The sequence below is a fragment of the Salminus brasiliensis genome, chromosome 3, assembly GCF_030463535.1.
Source record: "Salminus brasiliensis chromosome 3, fSalBra1.hap2, whole genome shotgun sequence".
NCBI lineage: Eukaryota > Metazoa > Chordata > Actinopteri > Characiformes > Bryconidae > Salminus > Salminus brasiliensis.
In genome coordinates, this window is record NC_132880.1 from 50,690,552 (window position 1) to 50,708,712 (window position 18,161).

Sequence of the window (18,161 nt, forward strand, 5' to 3'; positions counted from 1 at the left end):
CCTAAAGCGAAGTACTACCAATAAAATAGCACATGTGTGCCAACAATGTGTGCAACCTGAAGTAGCTGAATGCATTCATTAGAAGGGGTGTCCACAAACATTTGGACATACAGTGAGCAAGGCCCTTAATCTTCTGCACCGTGCACATGTGCTCACTAAACCACTGTGTGTGCATGTGTATGAACATGAACCTATTGGCTCCATGCTGCCTAATAATGCCAGGCGTGGGCTACTGGAGGGGTATAAAGCCCCCCAGCATTGAGGAGCTGTGGAGCAGTGGAAGAACGGTGTTCTCTGGAATGATGGTGGAGGAGCTCCATCCAGTACTTTTATTTGGGGATATTCTGACCTCCGGAGAAAGTCCTCTTCTCTGGACGGTAGAGACAGTTACTCCAACAGAAGCAGGAGAAATTCTTTTAATACCCTTAATTTTAAAGAAACAGTGAATAAGCAGGTGTCCCAATACTTTTGTCCATATTGTGTATTTGTATTTACTGTCTACGTGCCTTGTCTTGTGTGTGTTGTCTGAGTACAGCCTAACAGTGTATTAGTATGAAGGCATTAAAGTTGAATTAAATGAAACTGAATTAAATGAAATGATTTATTGAAGAATGAAACACTCGACGTCTTGTTTCCCCGTTTATTTCAGAGCTGTAATGGAGCGCTGTGAGTTTTAAATCATAGATCCATTTCCTTTTATTTTCCTCAGTGTTTTTATTTTATTTTCTACAAAATGACATTGTTTACTGGCACATCCTTGATTCAGCAGTGTAGCGGACCTGTCCAAAACACACACACACACACACTCGCATACACATGTATATGCCCTGTAGGTGTATACACACACACACATACAGACATCTTGTGTTGAGCTGATTCAAACGGACGCAGGGTTACGGAGGGGCAGGCAGTGTGACGTAGAGTCAAGAGATATATACACACATTTATTTTTTTTATATATATATATATATATATATATCAAAGCTGTGAATAACAGTATGCACACATCTGGACGGAGTGCAGGTGTTTCAACGGATGATCAAGAAAAAGTCACGTAGGACAAGGAACTGGGGAGTTCGCCGGGGAACAGAGAGAAGTGCTCCGAAGAGAACGACGGCAACTAAAGTACAAACCGGAAAAATGAGACGCACAGTCGTTCAGATCAGCTCAACAGCGAGGGAGGGGGGTTCATGCTTTAGACAGGTCCGGACAACACAAGGAAACATCCACCCACATCCACCATCCTGCCCTGAAGATCTCAGGACTAGGAGGCTGGACACGGACGGGGGAGACTGCGCGGGTTCTAATCACCCGGTGCGTTTCTACTGCAGAACGAGGAGGTTATGGTGGGACGTGGATGTGGAGACGAGGGGGTGTTGAGAGGGTGGAGAATGTTGCAGGTGGAGATGCACTCGGTTATGGCTAAGGGTTGCAGAACTGGGTTTATCAGAGTTGATGTAGGCTCAGAAGGTGAGGAGAGCAGTGCAAAATTAATAGTAAAGAAGAAAATGATAATAATATTAATAATAATAATAATACTAACAGGACAGTTAGTAGGTTTTAGCAGGTAAATAAGGTTTTAATAATGTGATAAATGGGATATGATGGAAAAGCCTAAAGCAGGGGGTCCAACTCTGCAAAAATCAGATATTGCAGCAAGTGAAATCGTCCTAAGTGGAGTTCTGACAGGACCACGCCCTGACCTCCACCTCCTCCTCCTCCTTAACCCTCTAACCTCATATCTAGATCTGATGTTATAAGCAATATCAGATATTTAGACTACATTATGGAGGACTTCACTTGCTAAGATCTCATTTTCTGCAGTGAACCTCATCCAGAGCCTGATTCCTGATTCCACCCCTGGCCCCTTTATGGAGAAGACCGGATCATCTGATCTACATAGATTAGATTAGATTAGATCTGAAGGTGCTTTCTCGGGTCCAACCTGCTTCAGAACGGACTGGCGTCGGCCCTGCTGGCTCTGTGATTGGATGTAGTGGTGTGGGCGCGAGGTGAGAGGGAGGAGGACAGTAGGGAGCATAGTGAGGGGGGCGGAGCTAAGCAAGGCGGGAGAGAGGCAGAAGAATCCTGAGTTGTTGGGGCGGCTGGTTTGCAGGTGAACGTTGGCGGGCAGGTGGGCTCTGTGTCCGAATGCTGCTGATGTGGTTGAGGGGTCCTCGGCGAGAGCTCCAGGCTGCCCACTGAGATGCCAGAGTCCGTGCTCTGGCTGCGGCCGCTGGCAGCACACACGTCCTCCTCTGGCTCCGCCTCCTCGTCGTCCTGCAGCCACCGGAGCTCTGCCTCCAGCAAGGGGAACAACCTGCGCTCCCACGGCTGCACAGCCTGAAACCAAAAATCAGTTCAGCTTCTGTTGGGACTGATCCAAGTCTCCATGCTATAAGACATTAGGACACCTCATGAACGCATTTAAACATCTGGACATTGATGGATCGTCATGTGATCAGAACTGAGAGATGAAGGTGATCTCACTAAACTCACACACCTTTAATCATCATTTATAAAATAGAATTAATAGAAATGTAATTTTCCTGTGAGGAGAAAGTTCTTCTGACAGTAGATGTTTCTATAAAAATCAAGCTTGTTTGGTGTCTCTATGCTACCATGACGATATTTTAGGACCGTTGGAGTCTTCTTTACTAATCTTGAGGTTCTACTGTTGGGCTGATCTTTCTAGGACGATGGTCTGACCTGGTCATGTTGGTCAGCTGTTCCTCTTGTAAATGATTTAGTGGACAGTGGAACAGCGGCTGATCTCTAACTGTTCTGAGATCAGTTAAAACTCCTTCCATCAACAGACTCCTCTGCATCTCCACCCTTCTTCCTGAAGGCCTCAGAGAGCTCTCTGGATCTGACCATGGTGATCTTCTTCACCCCTCACTTCAACCATCAATGAAGATCAGACCAGACTAAACGTCTGAGGTTTAAATCAGACTCCAGACTCCTCCAGAATCATCCTCTCCAACCATGTTCTGATCATCTGCAGCTGATCTTCTGGTAGCTGGATGTGTGTGTGTGTGGGGGGGGGGTTCATTTGATACTGATGTTCTCTAAAGCTTCACTAACCTAGAGAACACACTGTGGGAGGGACGTGAATAGGTCCATTAGCAGACAACATCATTAACTCCCACTTTCAGATGAATGCGGCTGCCAGACGTCTCTCAGCTAATGCACAAAAGGTGCAGAAAGGAAGGAAGAGTGATAACAGCTCCTGTCAGGTTAAGAAATTCAGGACAATCGGGTTGATTGATACGGAATCAGGCCCAAATCAGAGCTGACCTCATACAAAAAAAATAAAAACGGTCCTTTCAGCTTCTTAATCTCCATGGTAACAGCTATAAGCAGGGGGTTGAATGGAACATTGAGTACTCGGACATGCAAACACACACACACACACACACACACACACACACACACCTGCTGCTCATCCTCTGTGTGGTAGAAGGGATCGTCTGCTCCTGAGCACAGGGGGCTACATGGCGAGGTGTCTCCATCAGCAAAGTGCCCCAGCCTGCGGTCTGGAGAGGAGGGCTCCTGCTCTAGCCCCCTGGAGCTCTTCCCATCCCCATGATAGGAGGAAGACGATCTGACGGATAAATTACAGTGAACAGTGAACAGGGAGCTTTGAGGGATCCTAAACCAGAGCAGAACCGGCTTTAGCCCCAATTTGCCCTCATTTACACACACTAAGGTTTGTGGATACCCCCTCTAATGAATGCACTGTGCAAATGCACACACACAGCTTGTCTAGTCCCTGTAGAGAAGAAGAAGTGCTGCCAATAGAATAGGACTCTCTGGAGCAGATCAACATCATGACCCTATTGGCTCCATGCTGCCTAATAATGCCAGGCGTGGGCTAGAGGGGTATAAAGCCCCCCAGCATTGAGGAGCTGTGGAGCAGTGGAGGTGCTGTGTTCTCTGGAATGATGGTGGTGGAGCTCCATCCAGTACTTTTGGGATGAGTTGGGATACTGTGAGATCTGAGACTGTCACACACAAGACCACAATGTCCACATTCTCACTTCTGTCCTGGTCACCCAAACCCAGTCCCATTGTGCAGACACACACACACACACACACACGGTCCATTCACCTGCCCCGACGGCGTCTGCGAGCCCAGCTCCCCCAGCGGCTCCTCTCTCTGCTCTCGCATACGGCGTGCCTCTTCAAAAACACAGCGTCAGAGAGATCCTCCACCTACACACACACACACACACACACACACTGAGGACTGAGTTTGTGCCTCTCTTTGTGTCCAAGAGCTTCAGAATTTCAGTTATTTGAGTATTAGGGACAGAACTTGTGTTTGGGTCTCCACAGGTGGCTTCTGGTGAACACCATACACTAAATTAACGCAGCATTATGAGAGAATTGGCATTTTGTGCTCTTGGGCTCCCCCTACAGTTATGGAGTGTGATTCACTTTTACTCCACTGCAGTAAATACAAATCACACACCCCTCATGAACAGCTGTACACGTGCATTTCTGGATAGTCTGAAGAAGTCTCCAGAAGCTTGATCTGAAGGTGGAGCAGCATGTGAGCTGAGGTGGTAGAGTAATACTACAGGATTTTACACTAATATGACTCTATGGGTTCTGCAGCGTTACACAGCAGTTCTGGAGAGAGGTTCTCCTCCTGCAGCTCCACCACCAAACCTCCATAGTGCAGTAGCAGCAACGTTAGAGGGCAGAAAACATGTATCTGAATATTTTCTTATTTATGTCATTAATTCTTATTTATTTTGTCTATTATATATATATTACTGTTATTATTGATCCATTATTGAAGATAATTTATTTAACGAATTATCACACAGACGTTACAGAGGGCTTAAAATAAATACAATACACTTGGATTTAACAGGTTAACAAATATGTAACTATCTGGAGCCATAACGTACATCTAGTATAGACATATAAAGTATCTAGAACCCGAATTCCTCATGTTTTTATCAGATTTCAAGTCCAGAAGAACAGAGCTAGAGCTGTCAGTGAGCTCATGATGACAAATAACCGACGAATAGATCCACTCACCTCGCCTTCATCTTCGGCTTCGTCCCCATTGGGCTGGTGTGGTACGTCAGAGTGGTTCTCGGGGTGACCGCCTGCGTCCACCTGTTCCACTGAGGCCCCACAGACAGAGTCCAGCTCTCTCCAGCTGTGGAAGGATTAAGGACGTACAGTTAATAACTTGGGAACAGTGGGACCACAGCAGGGCCAGACGCTGTCCTAGCCAGACCTGGACTGTGTCATTGATCAACTACAGCGAGCTGTTTAATTTACCGTGTTTATTTGAACCTTTACGGTTCAGGTTTAGCAGCCTAGGAAACTCACAGACCAATCACATGCGCTGTAAATATCAGACGTGACTCTACTCAGCCAATCAGATCTGTGCATTATGAAGAGCTCTGCGACTCGAGTCGGGCGGAGAGGAAAGCCAATCAGAGGAGAGGTTTACTCTTCCCACGGCCGCTCTGCTCCGGTATGGCTCAGCTGCTCCGAGACTGTGGAGATTATTAAAGCAGGAATTTATTATTTTATTATTTATTTATTTTATTATTTTTACTAAAATGAGAGAAGAAGGTTTATTTAGAGTATTTATTATTTATAACTCGTCCAGGTCAGAGAGAGAGAGAGAGAAACTGTAACTGTACTGGAATCTGATTGGACTGACGGGACATCAATGCTGTCTGTAAACAAGGAAATGATCAGACTCGCTCCAGTGACGGGATCAGCCTTCAGGTGTTGAGAGCTTTTACTAAACTAGGAAAATCTGCGTTTAGCTGCAATGAATCGTCGAGTTGGAATTTTCTACAGGAAACTCTAAACCTCAAACATTTAAAACCCCTTAATTTCTAGATGTGTTTAGTTGACCTACTATAATTTATTTGACATATTCTGATAGTCATTTATTTTATTTACTTAATTTTTGTATTATTATTTTATGATGTATTGCTGTTTTTTTCTATTTTATCATCATAATTTTTTGTATGATTCATGATTCTTCTTCTTCTTATATAATTGTATATAATTTACTTTTATTACTGAAGTATTATTTAAAAAAAAACATTTGTCTGTTGTTTTATTTAATGGCCCTGATTGATCTTATTTGTTTTATTGTTTCCTAATTTTATTTTCATGTAGAATTGTATCATTAAATGTGTAGTTTTTAATGTCTTTGCTATTCTTTTTAATCATAAATATGTATTTTCTGTAAAATGCTTGGCTGCAGTGAACAAGCGGGTCACCCTCAATGCATTCCCTCTTTAAAAAAAGGATGATTGATTGATTGATTTAATATACAGGATATGACACTCAGTCATAATGCAAGGTAGATATTATGATAGATGGATGGATGGATGGATGGATGGATGGATAAATACTTTATTGATCCCAAAATAAATTTAGCAGCCAGTAGCAGTTACACAATACAGTACTGTAATACAATAATAAGGGCGATTATAGATTAGTTATTAAATATTCCCTATAAATAAATAATACCATAACCTATATATAAATATCTCACTTATTACAATGAGTCAAAAAAATATACAAAAAAAATTATGTTTCGGACCTTGGGATGTTCGGACCGGTCCTTACTGAATTTTGATGAAATACCCTGCCCTAAAGTGTCTATTTAAGCCAGACAGCAACAGCTGCACTACTTACACCCAAGCCCCTGGTATCAGACCTTAAAGATAAAGAGGCCGTGTGCTGGATTACCAAAAGTCATCGGCTTAAACAGACCCTGATTTCTTACAAGAAGGATTATTTGCACAATTGTTTCAACTTGCTTCGAGGGCTGTTACAAGAAAACACACAGTACAGCACAGGAAACGCCAACGTTCAAATTCCTCCCACTACTCTTTCCTAAAGTGACTCGTTTCCGAGCAAAACTGTGAGCAGGATATTATTGAGGGTAAGGATGTCCCAATCCAATCCAGTGGATCAGGATCAGGGCCGACCCAGTCATATTTGAATGGATCGGGTATCGGCTATGTTAATCCCAATCCAGTTCTTTCCAGAGTCTTTGTTTTAACTGCAGTGTTCAGAGCGCCACCTGGTGTCCTCAAGGTACCATTAACAGACATTATCCCCAGACGTTCTCAGACGGTAAATACAGGAGTTGAGGTTCTGCAGTGTGGAGCTATTTTAGATCTGACCCTTTATAAAACTGGCGGGAGAACCGGAGAACCGCTCGACTTGAACTGCACTGAAGAACCCATTCAGAACCCAAATCACACGCTTGTCCATTTTTCCAGCTTCATCACCTTCATCATCATCAAGAACTGACTGTTCACTCACTGCCTGATAAGTAGATCCACCCCTCGACAGACAGGAGACACTGGACCCAGATGGTTCTAATGTCATGGCTGATTCACATAACTGAAGCGATTCAGTTATTCATAATGACTCAGTGTGAACAGGGGTGATTACCTGGGGGTGATAATCTCTTTGTACTGCAGTCTCTGCACTCGTGCTCCTAGTCCAGCCAGGCCGAGAGGCATTACCAAGTTATCGATGTCGAACGAGCTCTCCCCCCTCCTCCTCCGCAGGGGCTGCAGGAGACATGACAGAGGAGCAAAGCTCAATCATAGGCAGTCTAGAACCTCCACATTCCACATTAGTCTTCTGGCCTTTTCCTCAGTATTCCTCCACTCAGGCTTACCTGTGTGGGCGTGTCTGTGGCAGGGGGCGTGGCAGGCAGAGGAGGAAGGTCTGAGACTCGCTGAGGGAGGAAATCTGGACTAAACACACCTCTCTGGTTCCTGCAGTTGGAACCACCTGGAAAACACAGTGTAATGAGCACAGAACAGAGTCGCCCAAGGTGGGTCCGTCATCAACAACACCCATCAAAACTGATGGATAAGATGGATAAGGTCACGCTCTGAAAACAGGTGGGATAAAAAAACAGGCCCACCTCAGCTGCAAGTTTGACTGAAGGACTAAGACTAAGACTAAGACTGAGTAAACCTGGATCAATCCGTCTACTAAACCTTCCTGAAATCAGTGGAGACACTCCTGACCCCGCTCACCTCCACCGACTCTGCGCTCTCCGGTCTGAGGCTCTATCCTCAGTCAGCTGGAACCCGGCCTGTGCTGTGCTGGTCAGCCTGCTGGCTAACTTATCTGAGCCTAGAGAACCGGCTACGAGTCCAAACCCAGCAGAACCGGCCTCTCATTTCCCCTTTCTGACCCTCCCAGCACAGTCGCTCCACCTCGCTCTCAGACTCCAGTGTTTATGGTCAGCGCTTGTGTCGGGGTCAGCGGTCAGTCAGCAGCAGCTGCTCCGGGCGTCTGATACTGGGTGGAGCTGTAGCTGAGCTAGCTAAGCAAAGGCTAGCTTAGCGAGCGGCTACAGAATCAGAACCACAGGAAAAAGCTTTCAGTTCAGCTTCTGTCCTTTAAAAACTCGCAGCCGCTCGATCACCAGCCTCCAGCCGCTCGAGTCTTTCTCGTCTAGACGTTTAGAAGTGGGCTTTCAGTCAGACAGACTGTTCTCCTGCTAACTGAGCTAATGCTAACCAGCCTCTCTCTCCTGATTCAGTAGTAATGGTCAGATCTTTAACATGTATTGTTAATTTATTGTTATAATTAACTCCATAACTTAAACCTTTACTTTAGTGAAGTCCATGATGCAGATCTGCCATAATGATTAGCCATAACATTAGGACCATTTGAGGGACCTCTATCAGCATCAGTGAGCCAGTCACCGGTTGTCCTTCCTTTGAGCTCTTTTGGTAGGTACTGACCACTGCATACTGGGAGAGAACACCCCACAAGACCTGCCTGCTGATGTTCTGGAGATGTTCTGACCCAGTCATTATCTAGAACATCACAGTCTGGTTCTGGTCAAAGTGTCTCAGATTCTTACGCTTGTCCATTTCTCCTCTTCATCACCTTCATCATCTTCAAGAACTGACTGTTCTTCACTCACTGACTGATATGTAGATCCACCCCTCGACAGACAGGAGCCACTGGACCCAGATCAGCAGTGTTCTTCCTCTACTGCAGCTGCTATTGGTGCTAATGTTATGGCTGATCCGTGTATATTCCCAGAGCCTCCCCGAGCTCCCAACCATGTTCCCCTCAGGTTAAATCAGACCTGTAGGAAACAGTATGACCGGAGACTCCCAAAGCTGCAGTGATCTGAATAGCCAAGCAACCAAATGAATCATTTCATGATGAATGAATCAATAGAAATGCTCCGATTCTAAATCTCTACACTGACTTCCAGGAGGAATAGATGGTAAAGCGCAGCTTCAGGCCTTTACGTCCAACAGTTACGGCCTAGGGTAGGTCACCGACGTGCTTAAAGAGTATAACCTGAGTACGGCTCTTAGCTCCAGAGCCTCGGAAGCAGCATTTAGCTTTTATGATACACACACCTGAAACGACTTCCAGAAGGTCTCCAGAAGATGAGCCCCAAATATCAAGCTTTCAAACTCAGGTAAAATATTTCTGATTACACAAATATGTGATCGGACGATAATTTAGCCAATGGTGAGAGCTGCTCAGATCACAGGCCATGCAGTTCCACATTTAACCACTAGATGGGGAGTATCAGAACACAGCAGAGCTAACACACACCACTGAGCACACTCTGAGCTCCACAGTGTTTTAAATGAGGCTGATTCAGAAAAGTAAAGAACATTTCATCTTCAGAGACGATGCAGGACATAACAGAAGACCTCAGGATGATGTGCTACCAAGCTTGACTGGAAATGTTAATGTGGCACCCAGCTCTGCCATCGATCGGGGATTGGACGATTAAGCTGAAAGACAATCGGTGATTGATAACAGCCCCAAAAACACTGATCAGTCCATCTCTAATATAACTGTATTTATTTATTTATTTACTGCCTTTTCTTTTATTATTTATTATTTATATTATTTATTTTATTTCTATCAATTTTTAATCTTCTATGCATATTTTTTGTTGCTAATTCCCCCTTTATGCTGTTTTTTTTTCCTTTTATTTATGCACAGCACTTTGACCTGCCTGTGAGTATAAAACTGCTATTAGGGCTATGAAGAAAACATCAAGTCACTGGAGTTTCACAACGCTGTTTAGTAATACCGCATCAATTCCCAGAAACTCAGTACTGATTATTAGTTCATATAGTTTATCTGTGAAGATTGGTGTCAGACAGGGGTTCATTTTGTGTTGGCCACCAGATGGCAGTGTTGCACTCAGTCAAGTCCCACTGATTTGAGTGATCTGACACTGATCTGAGACTTTTCTTACCAGCAGTGTTGAACAGTGGAGGCAGTGCGTTTGGAGGTCGGGGACACACAAGCCTCCGCCTGGCTCGCCCCGCCCGCTGACTGCCCTGTCCCCGCCTGCTCAGCCACGATGAGGAAGCAGCCAACCCAGGCCACTGCACGGCACTGTGTGACTGAGGCCCGGCCAGCGGGGGCGTCCCACAATGTAACGTGGGAGGAAAATCTGCAAGAAGAAAGCAGCAGAGCTTTTATGACAAGAGGTCAGACAGGGTAATTGTCTACCATCGCGTTGCTGTTTTTTTATGGTCAGTGTTCTCTAGTCTGCCCTCTAGTGGCCGTCCTCAGTAACATGCATAGCACATAGGCAAGTATGTAAACAGCTACGTTCACAACAATAGAATAGGACTCTCTGGAGCAGATCAACATCATGAAGCTATTGGCTAATGCCAGGCGTGGGCTAGAGGGGTATAAAGCCCCCCAGCATTGAGGAGCTGTGGAGCAGTGGAGGACCTGTGTTCTCTGTAATGATGGTGGTGAAGCTCCATCCAGTACTTTTAAGGTGGGATGAGTTGGTGGGTTGGGGATGATGAGGTGGGGTGGTGATCATTATCCTCCCAAAGCCTGACCTCACTAATGCTATTGTGGCTGAATGCAATCAAATCCTCACAGCAATGTTCCTTCTCCAAAATCTAGTAGAAAGTCTTCTTCTCTGGACGGTAGAGACAGTTACTCCAACAGAAGCAGGAGAAACTCTTTTTAACACCCTTGATTTCAGAAGAAGCAGTGAAGGAGTAGGTGTCCCAATACTTTTGTCCACATAGTGTATTCATCAGGGAACAAATTTACACCTACGTAATTAAGTCAGCTTCTAAAAGTAAACAGAGGATTGGATTGGTGTGTGTGATTAGTGTACCTGAGGGCATGGAGAGAACAGAGTGAACACACGGATCCATCCCTGTCTGACGCATCCGAGCGCTCTTCACCTTCTCAGCCGGAGGGTGCGGGGGAGAAATGCCACACAAGACACACATGGTCGGGGGCTCGCAGCAGCACGGCAAGGTCACAGCCTACCAGGGAGGAACGGAGGACAGTACACACAGATAAGACGGTGGGAGAGAGAGGAACACACCGCATCATATCAGCAGCACGGTTTTCCAAATGATCTCAGTGCTGAACAACAGAGCACACCTGCACACCTGCACACCTGCACACCCACCGTAATACACCATCGACATCATCATCATCCAACATCCTGACCTCACTAACACTATTGTGGCTGAATGCAATCAAATCCTCACAGCAATGTTCATTCTCCAAAATCTAGTAGAAAGTCTTCTTCTCTGGACGGTAGAGACAGTTACTCTATAAAAATGAGGGGAAATTAGGAGGGGAGATCAAGGGATGAAATTTAGGGGGTAAATTAAGGGATAAAATTAAAAGGGAAGAATTAAAGGATAGATTGAAGGAACAACATCAAGGCATAAAATCAAGAGCGTAAAACTAGGGTGGAATATCAAGGGTGAAAATTAAGGGGGTAAATCAAGGGATAAAATTAAAGGATAAAACAAAATCAAGGAGGATGGAAATCAAGGAAATTAAGGGATAAAACAACATCAAAGCATAAAATCAAGTGAGTGAATCTAGGGATAAACTTAAGGGATGTAATCAACTGATAAACTTCAGGGGGTACATCAAGGGGTACAATTAAGAGGGAAGATCAAGGGATAAAATCTAGGGGGTAAACCAAGGGCTAAAATTAAGGGGAGAAATGAAGGGATAAAACCAAGTGGGTAAATCAAGGGATAAAAGTAAGTCATTAAAAATCAAGGCACAAAATCAAAGGGGAAGAATTAAGGGATAGATTAAAGGAACAACATCAAGGCATCACATCAAAGGGAAATAATTAAAGGATAGATTGAAGGAACAACATCAAGGCATAAAATCAAGAGCATAAAACTAGGGTGGAATATCAAGGGTGAAAATTAAGGGGGTAAATTAAGGGATAAAAGTAAATAATTAAAATCAGGGAATAAAATCAAAGGGGAAAATAAAGGAAACAAATTAAGGGACAGAATCAAGGCATAGAATCGAGTGGGCAAATCTAGGGATAAACTTAAGGGGGATAATCAAGGAATGAACTCAAGGAATGAAATCAAGGGAGGAAATCAAGGAATGAAATCAAGGGAGGAAATCAAGGGAGGAAATCAAGGTCAGAGAAGTGGGCTTGGGAACAGAAGGTCCTCAGTTCGATCACCCTGGAGGAGTAAAGCTTAGATGAGCATCTCACAGCTGAGGGCATCTAACTCTCAGTTGTCTGGGTGTGTGTGCTGACTGTGTGTGTGTGTGTGTGTGTGTGTGTGTGTGTGTGTGTGTGTGTGTGTGTGTGTGTGTGTGTGTTTGCCTCGGATGGGTTAAAATGTGAGGTTAAATTCCGCTGTACTGCTGTAAAGAATAACCATGGCTATAAAGTTTGATCGTAATCTTAATTTGAATGAATATCAAATGTTTGTTATCTGTCTGACCCCCCCCCCCCCCACACACACACACACACACACACACCCACCCCCACCCCCCATCAGCAATGGAGTTTAAAGCAACCAGTAAAGTTCTAGTTACCTTTGACCCAAGAGCAGCACATCCCTCTATACGGATTAGCCTGTGTCGGCGTTGCCGCAGTAGCGGGCGGACCCGTGCTGCAGACGAGGGAGGACTGGGCGGGGTTTGTGTCAAGAGGGCGGGATCGTCCGTCTGCCTCTTCCTGAGAGGATCGGCAACACTGGGCGACCTGATGGACGACACTTGCCGTTAAACTGGATGCCTAAACAAATGAGGGCATGTGCAGGAGTGTGTGTGTGTGTGTGTGTATTTACTGACCTGCAGTCCAGGGATGCGCGAGGGGGTCTTGGTGCTCTTAGGGGCGTTTCAGGGATAGAGTGTGTCGCTCCCACCTGTAGAACCCCAAATATATACATTTCTTCTAGTTAATAAATGTAATATTTGACATATTTATTTATTTATTTTAAAGCAATGGTTTGGACAAAAAAGTCATTCACACAATTTGTCCTCAAATTCATCCGTCAAGCATCTCAGTTTTTATTAATATTAATCTGTGTGTATCTGGAGATGGTGGAATAGTGAGAGTTCAGAAGAACCGTGAAGCTCAAACTCCAGCAGAACCAGAACAGAGCTGGAAAACAGGCCGATTCCAAACCCCCCAAACTGTTACATCACAGTCCTGACTCGTTATAATTACACCCCCAATATTTACATAAACCCCACCCACTAGAGGAAGCTGTAGTCAGAGCGTCTTCAGGAGAATATGGTGGTGTTGATACTGGAGAGCAGCTCATCACCTCCAGACTCTGCTGGTTATGGGAAGACGGGTTCCTACAGGATCCAGGTCCCGTGACCGTGGCTATTCCTGTGCCAGCGTCCGCAGAACAGCTCAAACTCGGCTCAGCCTGGAGGACCAAAGGACGATCCAGGCTGGCTGTTACCAGCTGTTCCAAAACAGGAGGGCTGGACTCCCTCAGAAACCTCACGCTGAGAGGACACAGTGAGAGGACAGCAGCTCTATCTGGTAAGTACACTAATTACCTACCTGGTAAGTCACACCACACACTTACTATTTCTCAACAAACAACAACATAAACACTCATACAATCAAATATTCAATTATTATAATCAATTATATAAAGCTTGCTAATACTGCGTCTAGCTATGGAACATACTTTGACCAAGTCTATCTCTATGCAAGCCAAACGTATGACAGCTAACATATGGGTAAAGTTGAGTAAATGACTCTTCTGTCTGAACCATTGCTTTCAAGAGCTTTTACTTCCACATAAACCCAAACTGCTAAAAGCACAACAGTACCTTTCCCTGTCTGAGATGCGTGTAGAGTTCCGTCAGCGCACGGATCCGATATTCCAGCTCGGACACTTGAGCCTGTAGCCACACCCACCTGCTGCCCAGCCACGCCCTGTCCCTCGTCCACTGCCATTCTCTGCTTATGTGGCTGTGGAGGAAAAGGGAGACGCCTGTTAGAAACGTGTAGAAATGTAGAAATCATCACAATTCACCTGATTCATCCCGGCACTGACTGTCCAGAGCGATAAGTGTGGCCTTCACAAACATCAGAGCAGAGCAGAAGAAGGACAAGTGTCCTAGAACAGTCCGAGAGCGGCTGCTGCTATTACTAACTAGCCTATTTATTAAACTCTCTGCAGTGGTTGCATAACTCACAGAAAAACAGAAAACCCTTGCATCTCCATTGTTGTTTCTGGCAGTTGTTCTTTATACTGTATCAGAATTTCAGGAAGAACGGACCAATAGAAACGCCCCAAAATGACTTAAAACTTTAAAGCAGCTTCATGCAAGAATTGGCATGTTTTTGCTCCTGGGTTCCCCCTACAGTTATAATCGTAATCCACATTTACTCCACTGCAGTAAATACAGATCTCACTTTGAGCGCCCTCTAATGGACAGCTGTACACGTGCATTTCTGGACAGTGTGAGAGCTGCAGAAGCTTGATCTGAAGGTGGAGCAGCATGTGGGTGGAGGTGGTAGAGTAACACTACAGGATTTTACACTAATATGACTCTATGGGTTCTGCAGCGTTACACAGCAGTTCTGGAGAGAGGTTCTCCTCCTGCAGCTCCACCACCAAACCTCCATAGTGCAGTAGCAGCAGCAGCGCTCCGGCCCGGAGTGGGAATGACTGAGACGTCCATCTCCCTGTTCCAGTCAGTGGAGCATCAGCATGATCCTGAAGCTGCTGGTTGAAGGTGGAGCTGATACAGGATGATGGTTTAAGGTGGAGCTGATACCGGATGATGGTTTAAGGTGGAGCTGATACAGGGTGATGGTTTAAGGTGGAGCTAATACAGGGTGATGGTTTAAGGTGGAGCTGATACAGGATGATGGTTTAAGGTGGAGCTGATACAGGGTGATGGTTTAAGGTGGAGCTGATACAGGATGATGGTTTAAGGTGGAGCTGATACAGGGTGATGGTTTAAGGTGGAGCTGATACAGGATGATGGTTTAAGGTGGAGCTGATACAGGATGATGGTTTAAGGTGGAGCTGATACAGGGTGATGGTTTAAGGTGGAGCTGATACCGGATGATGGTTTAAGGTGGAGCTGATACAGGGTGATGGTTTAAGGTGGAGCTAATACAGGGTGATGGTTTAAGGTGGAGCTGATACAGGATGATGGTTTAAGGTGGAGCTGATACAGGGTGATGGTTTAAGGTGGAGCTGATACAGGGTGATGGTTTAAGGTGGAGCTGATACAGGATGATGGTTTAAGGTGGAGCTGATACAGGATGATGGTTTAAGGTGGAGCTGATACAGGGTGATGGTTTAAGGTGGAGCTGATACAGGGTGATGGTTTAAGGTGGAGCTGATACAGTAGGATCCTTCTACGGTATTCTCTTTCAGATTCGACTCCTCTTAAGCTCGGAGATGTTCCTTTCATTTCACAAACATCAGTCACTCTCTAGTAGTTTGACGTCATGGTGACGGGACTTGATGATCTCATGAAGATGACTAACAGAGTTAGAACAGCAGGTGTTATGAATTGCTGTAAAACTGCATCTGTACGACAAATCACGTGAATATCACCACTGTTCTTCACTTTTCTCCATAAAGTGAATCTGGCAGATGTTCTTTATATTGTATCAGAACTTTATGATGAACGGACCAATAGAAATGCTCCAAAATCTTTTCACATTGACTTCCCTGTACAGATGGAGGAATTCAATTTGGAGATACAAGATTTTTTAAGGAGCTGTATTCTCTTCGTGGGCCAGGTTGTAGAACCATTGCTACTCGAGATCAGAGTGGACCCGTCCTCGACCCACTCAACACCCAGATCAGTGGGTGTCCCGTACTGGAGATTAGACATGGGTGCCAGCATGGGTGGTATGTGAGCCTCATCATGATTTGAGAAGGTGCTGAGACAGAAAAGCACACTACAACATCTGTAAACCAGGTGAAACACCTGCAGCACTCTGGGAGAAGGTGAAGGAGGGGCACATTTAAGAATGACACATTACCAGGACCATAACAAGGATGTGATAGGAGGCAGCCAATCACAGGCATTTCTGATTTATATGTTGCCGCGGCAACCAGTGACCGTGTCAATATTTGGAAGGCTTTTTTGCCCACTGTCCCATAATTGACACAAAAAAAACAATCCTCACTATTTTATCATCAGGTAGGTCATGCAGCGTTGATGAATTTTTAACCTCTAGGGGGCGCACTAGCTAGGGTTAGAACAGCAACAGTTCAATTTATCGGCATAAAATGACTTTTTTGGACAAATTATCATTTAAAATGTCAATGTTTTGCGTAGAGCTGCACAACACTGAACCATAACTGCAATATTCTTATATTTTTTTTATGATATACACTAAATGTCTAAAAGTTTGTGGACACCCCTTCTATTGAATGCATTCAGCTACTTTAAGCTGCACCTATTGCTGACAAAATATGTGCACACACACACACACAGCTTGCCTAGTCCCTGTAGAGAAGAAGTACTGCCAATAGAATAGGACTCTCTGCAGGAGCAGATCAACATCATGACCCTATTGGCTCCATGCTGCCTAATAATGCCAGGTGTGGGCTAGAGGGGTATAAAGCCCCCCAGCATTGAGGAGCTGTGGAGCAGTGGAGGAACTGTGTTCTCTGGAATGATGGTGGTGGTGCTCCATCCAGTACTTTTTTGATGTTGGATGATGAGGATCACCACCCCACCTCATCATCCAACATCCTGACCTCACTAACGCTTTTGTTGCTGAATGCAATCAAATCCTCACAGCAACACTCCTTCTCCAAAATCTAGTAGAAAGTCTTCTTCTCTGGACAGTAGAGACAGTTACTCCAACAAAAGCAGGATCAGCTCTTAATCAATACCCTTGATTTCAGAAGAAGCAATAAATGAGCGGGTGTCCAAATACTTTTGTCCAAATAGTGTATATGTATGTAGAGATATAGAAGCCCTAGTGTACGCCGAATATCACAATACACCTACATATGGTGGCTAGTGGTGAATCGTCCACACTTGACCCTTACGTTTGACCTCAGGTCAGCACTTACACTGGCTTTACAGAGGCTGGTAACATCCGCCCCCTCCCTGCTCCACCCTCCACCTCCTCGCCATCGTCCTCGCTGTCACCGCTCCCTCCAGAGCTGCTGGCCGTGTGGTCCGAGTCCAATGCCCCCTCGGCCGCGTGCAGGACCTCTCCGCAGCTCCTCGCCAGCCTGCTGAGCTCCAGCGCTCCTCTCCGCCCAGGAGACCTCAGCTGAAGGCCGCCCAGCTGCTGAGCCACGTGCCGCTCCACCTGCTTCACCTGCACGGCCTGCAGCCGGCGCCACAGCCTGTCCGTGCGCTCCTCCAGCTCTGTCTGCTTGCGCCCGGCCTCGCCCTTCGCCTCCTCCACCCGGGTCACTGCTGACCCAGACCTACACCCAGGCCTAGACCCAGACCCGTCCCGCCCAGCGGGGCGCTCGCCGTTCACCCGGGAGCTTCCGTTGGGCCTTCGAGCCTCCACCTGAAGGTCCAGGTCAGGACCACCACCACCACCGCCGTTGACCCCGTTCTGGTGGCACGTGATTGATCCAGCAGCCAAGAACGAGCGCACACGGTACAGCCTTACGCGCCCACGCGCAGTACCGTTCCCGTTCCCGTTCACTTTGGCTCGCGTCTGGCCGTCAGCGGGAGGACTGGGCTGCTGCGCCGCCTCCACGCACGAGCCTCCTCCTCCTCCTCCGTCCGAGCTGCCGCAGCACACCCTCTTGGCGGAGCGCGTAAAGGCGCACGCAGGGCGCTTGCACGCCGAGGGCTCCGGGCGAGCGTCCGTGGCGGAGAGACATGCCTATTAATAACCACATATTAATCATAATGATCAA

General features: G+C 45.9%; 1 protein-coding gene across 2 annotated transcripts in view; it reads right to left on the minus strand.

The window, feature by feature from the left end:
- Window positions 1–689: 689 nt before the first annotated feature.
- The window catches only part of LOC140552309 (KAT8 regulatory NSL complex subunit 1), an 18,078-nt gene continuing 606 nt past the window's right edge, over window positions 690–18,161 (minus strand). Inside the window, exons 2-13 of one of the 2 annotated variants that reach the window (XM_072676493.1) lie at window positions 17,349–18,127; window positions 14,122–14,263; window positions 13,120–13,193; window positions 12,862–13,030; window positions 11,159–11,312; window positions 10,268–10,468; window positions 7,688–7,803; window positions 7,456–7,577; window positions 5,053–5,176; window positions 4,112–4,215; window positions 3,436–3,604; window positions 690–2,343 (exon numbers count right to left, since the gene is read on the minus strand). In XM_072676493.1, the coding sequence (XP_072532594.1) occupies window positions 1,951–2,343; window positions 3,436–3,604; window positions 4,112–4,215; window positions 5,053–5,176; window positions 7,456–7,577; window positions 7,688–7,803; window positions 10,268–10,468; window positions 11,159–11,312; window positions 12,862–13,030; window positions 13,120–13,193; window positions 14,122–14,263; window positions 17,349–18,127 (2,547 nt within the window). In that variant the 3' untranslated portion in view covers window positions 690–1,950. Of the gene's footprint in view, window positions 2,344–3,435; window positions 3,605–4,111; window positions 4,216–5,052; window positions 5,177–7,455; window positions 7,578–7,687; window positions 7,804–10,267; window positions 10,469–11,158; window positions 11,313–12,861; window positions 13,031–13,119; window positions 13,194–14,121; window positions 14,264–17,348; window positions 18,128–18,161 lie in introns of those variants that run through there. The other variant, XM_072676494.1, reaches the window with a different exon arrangement.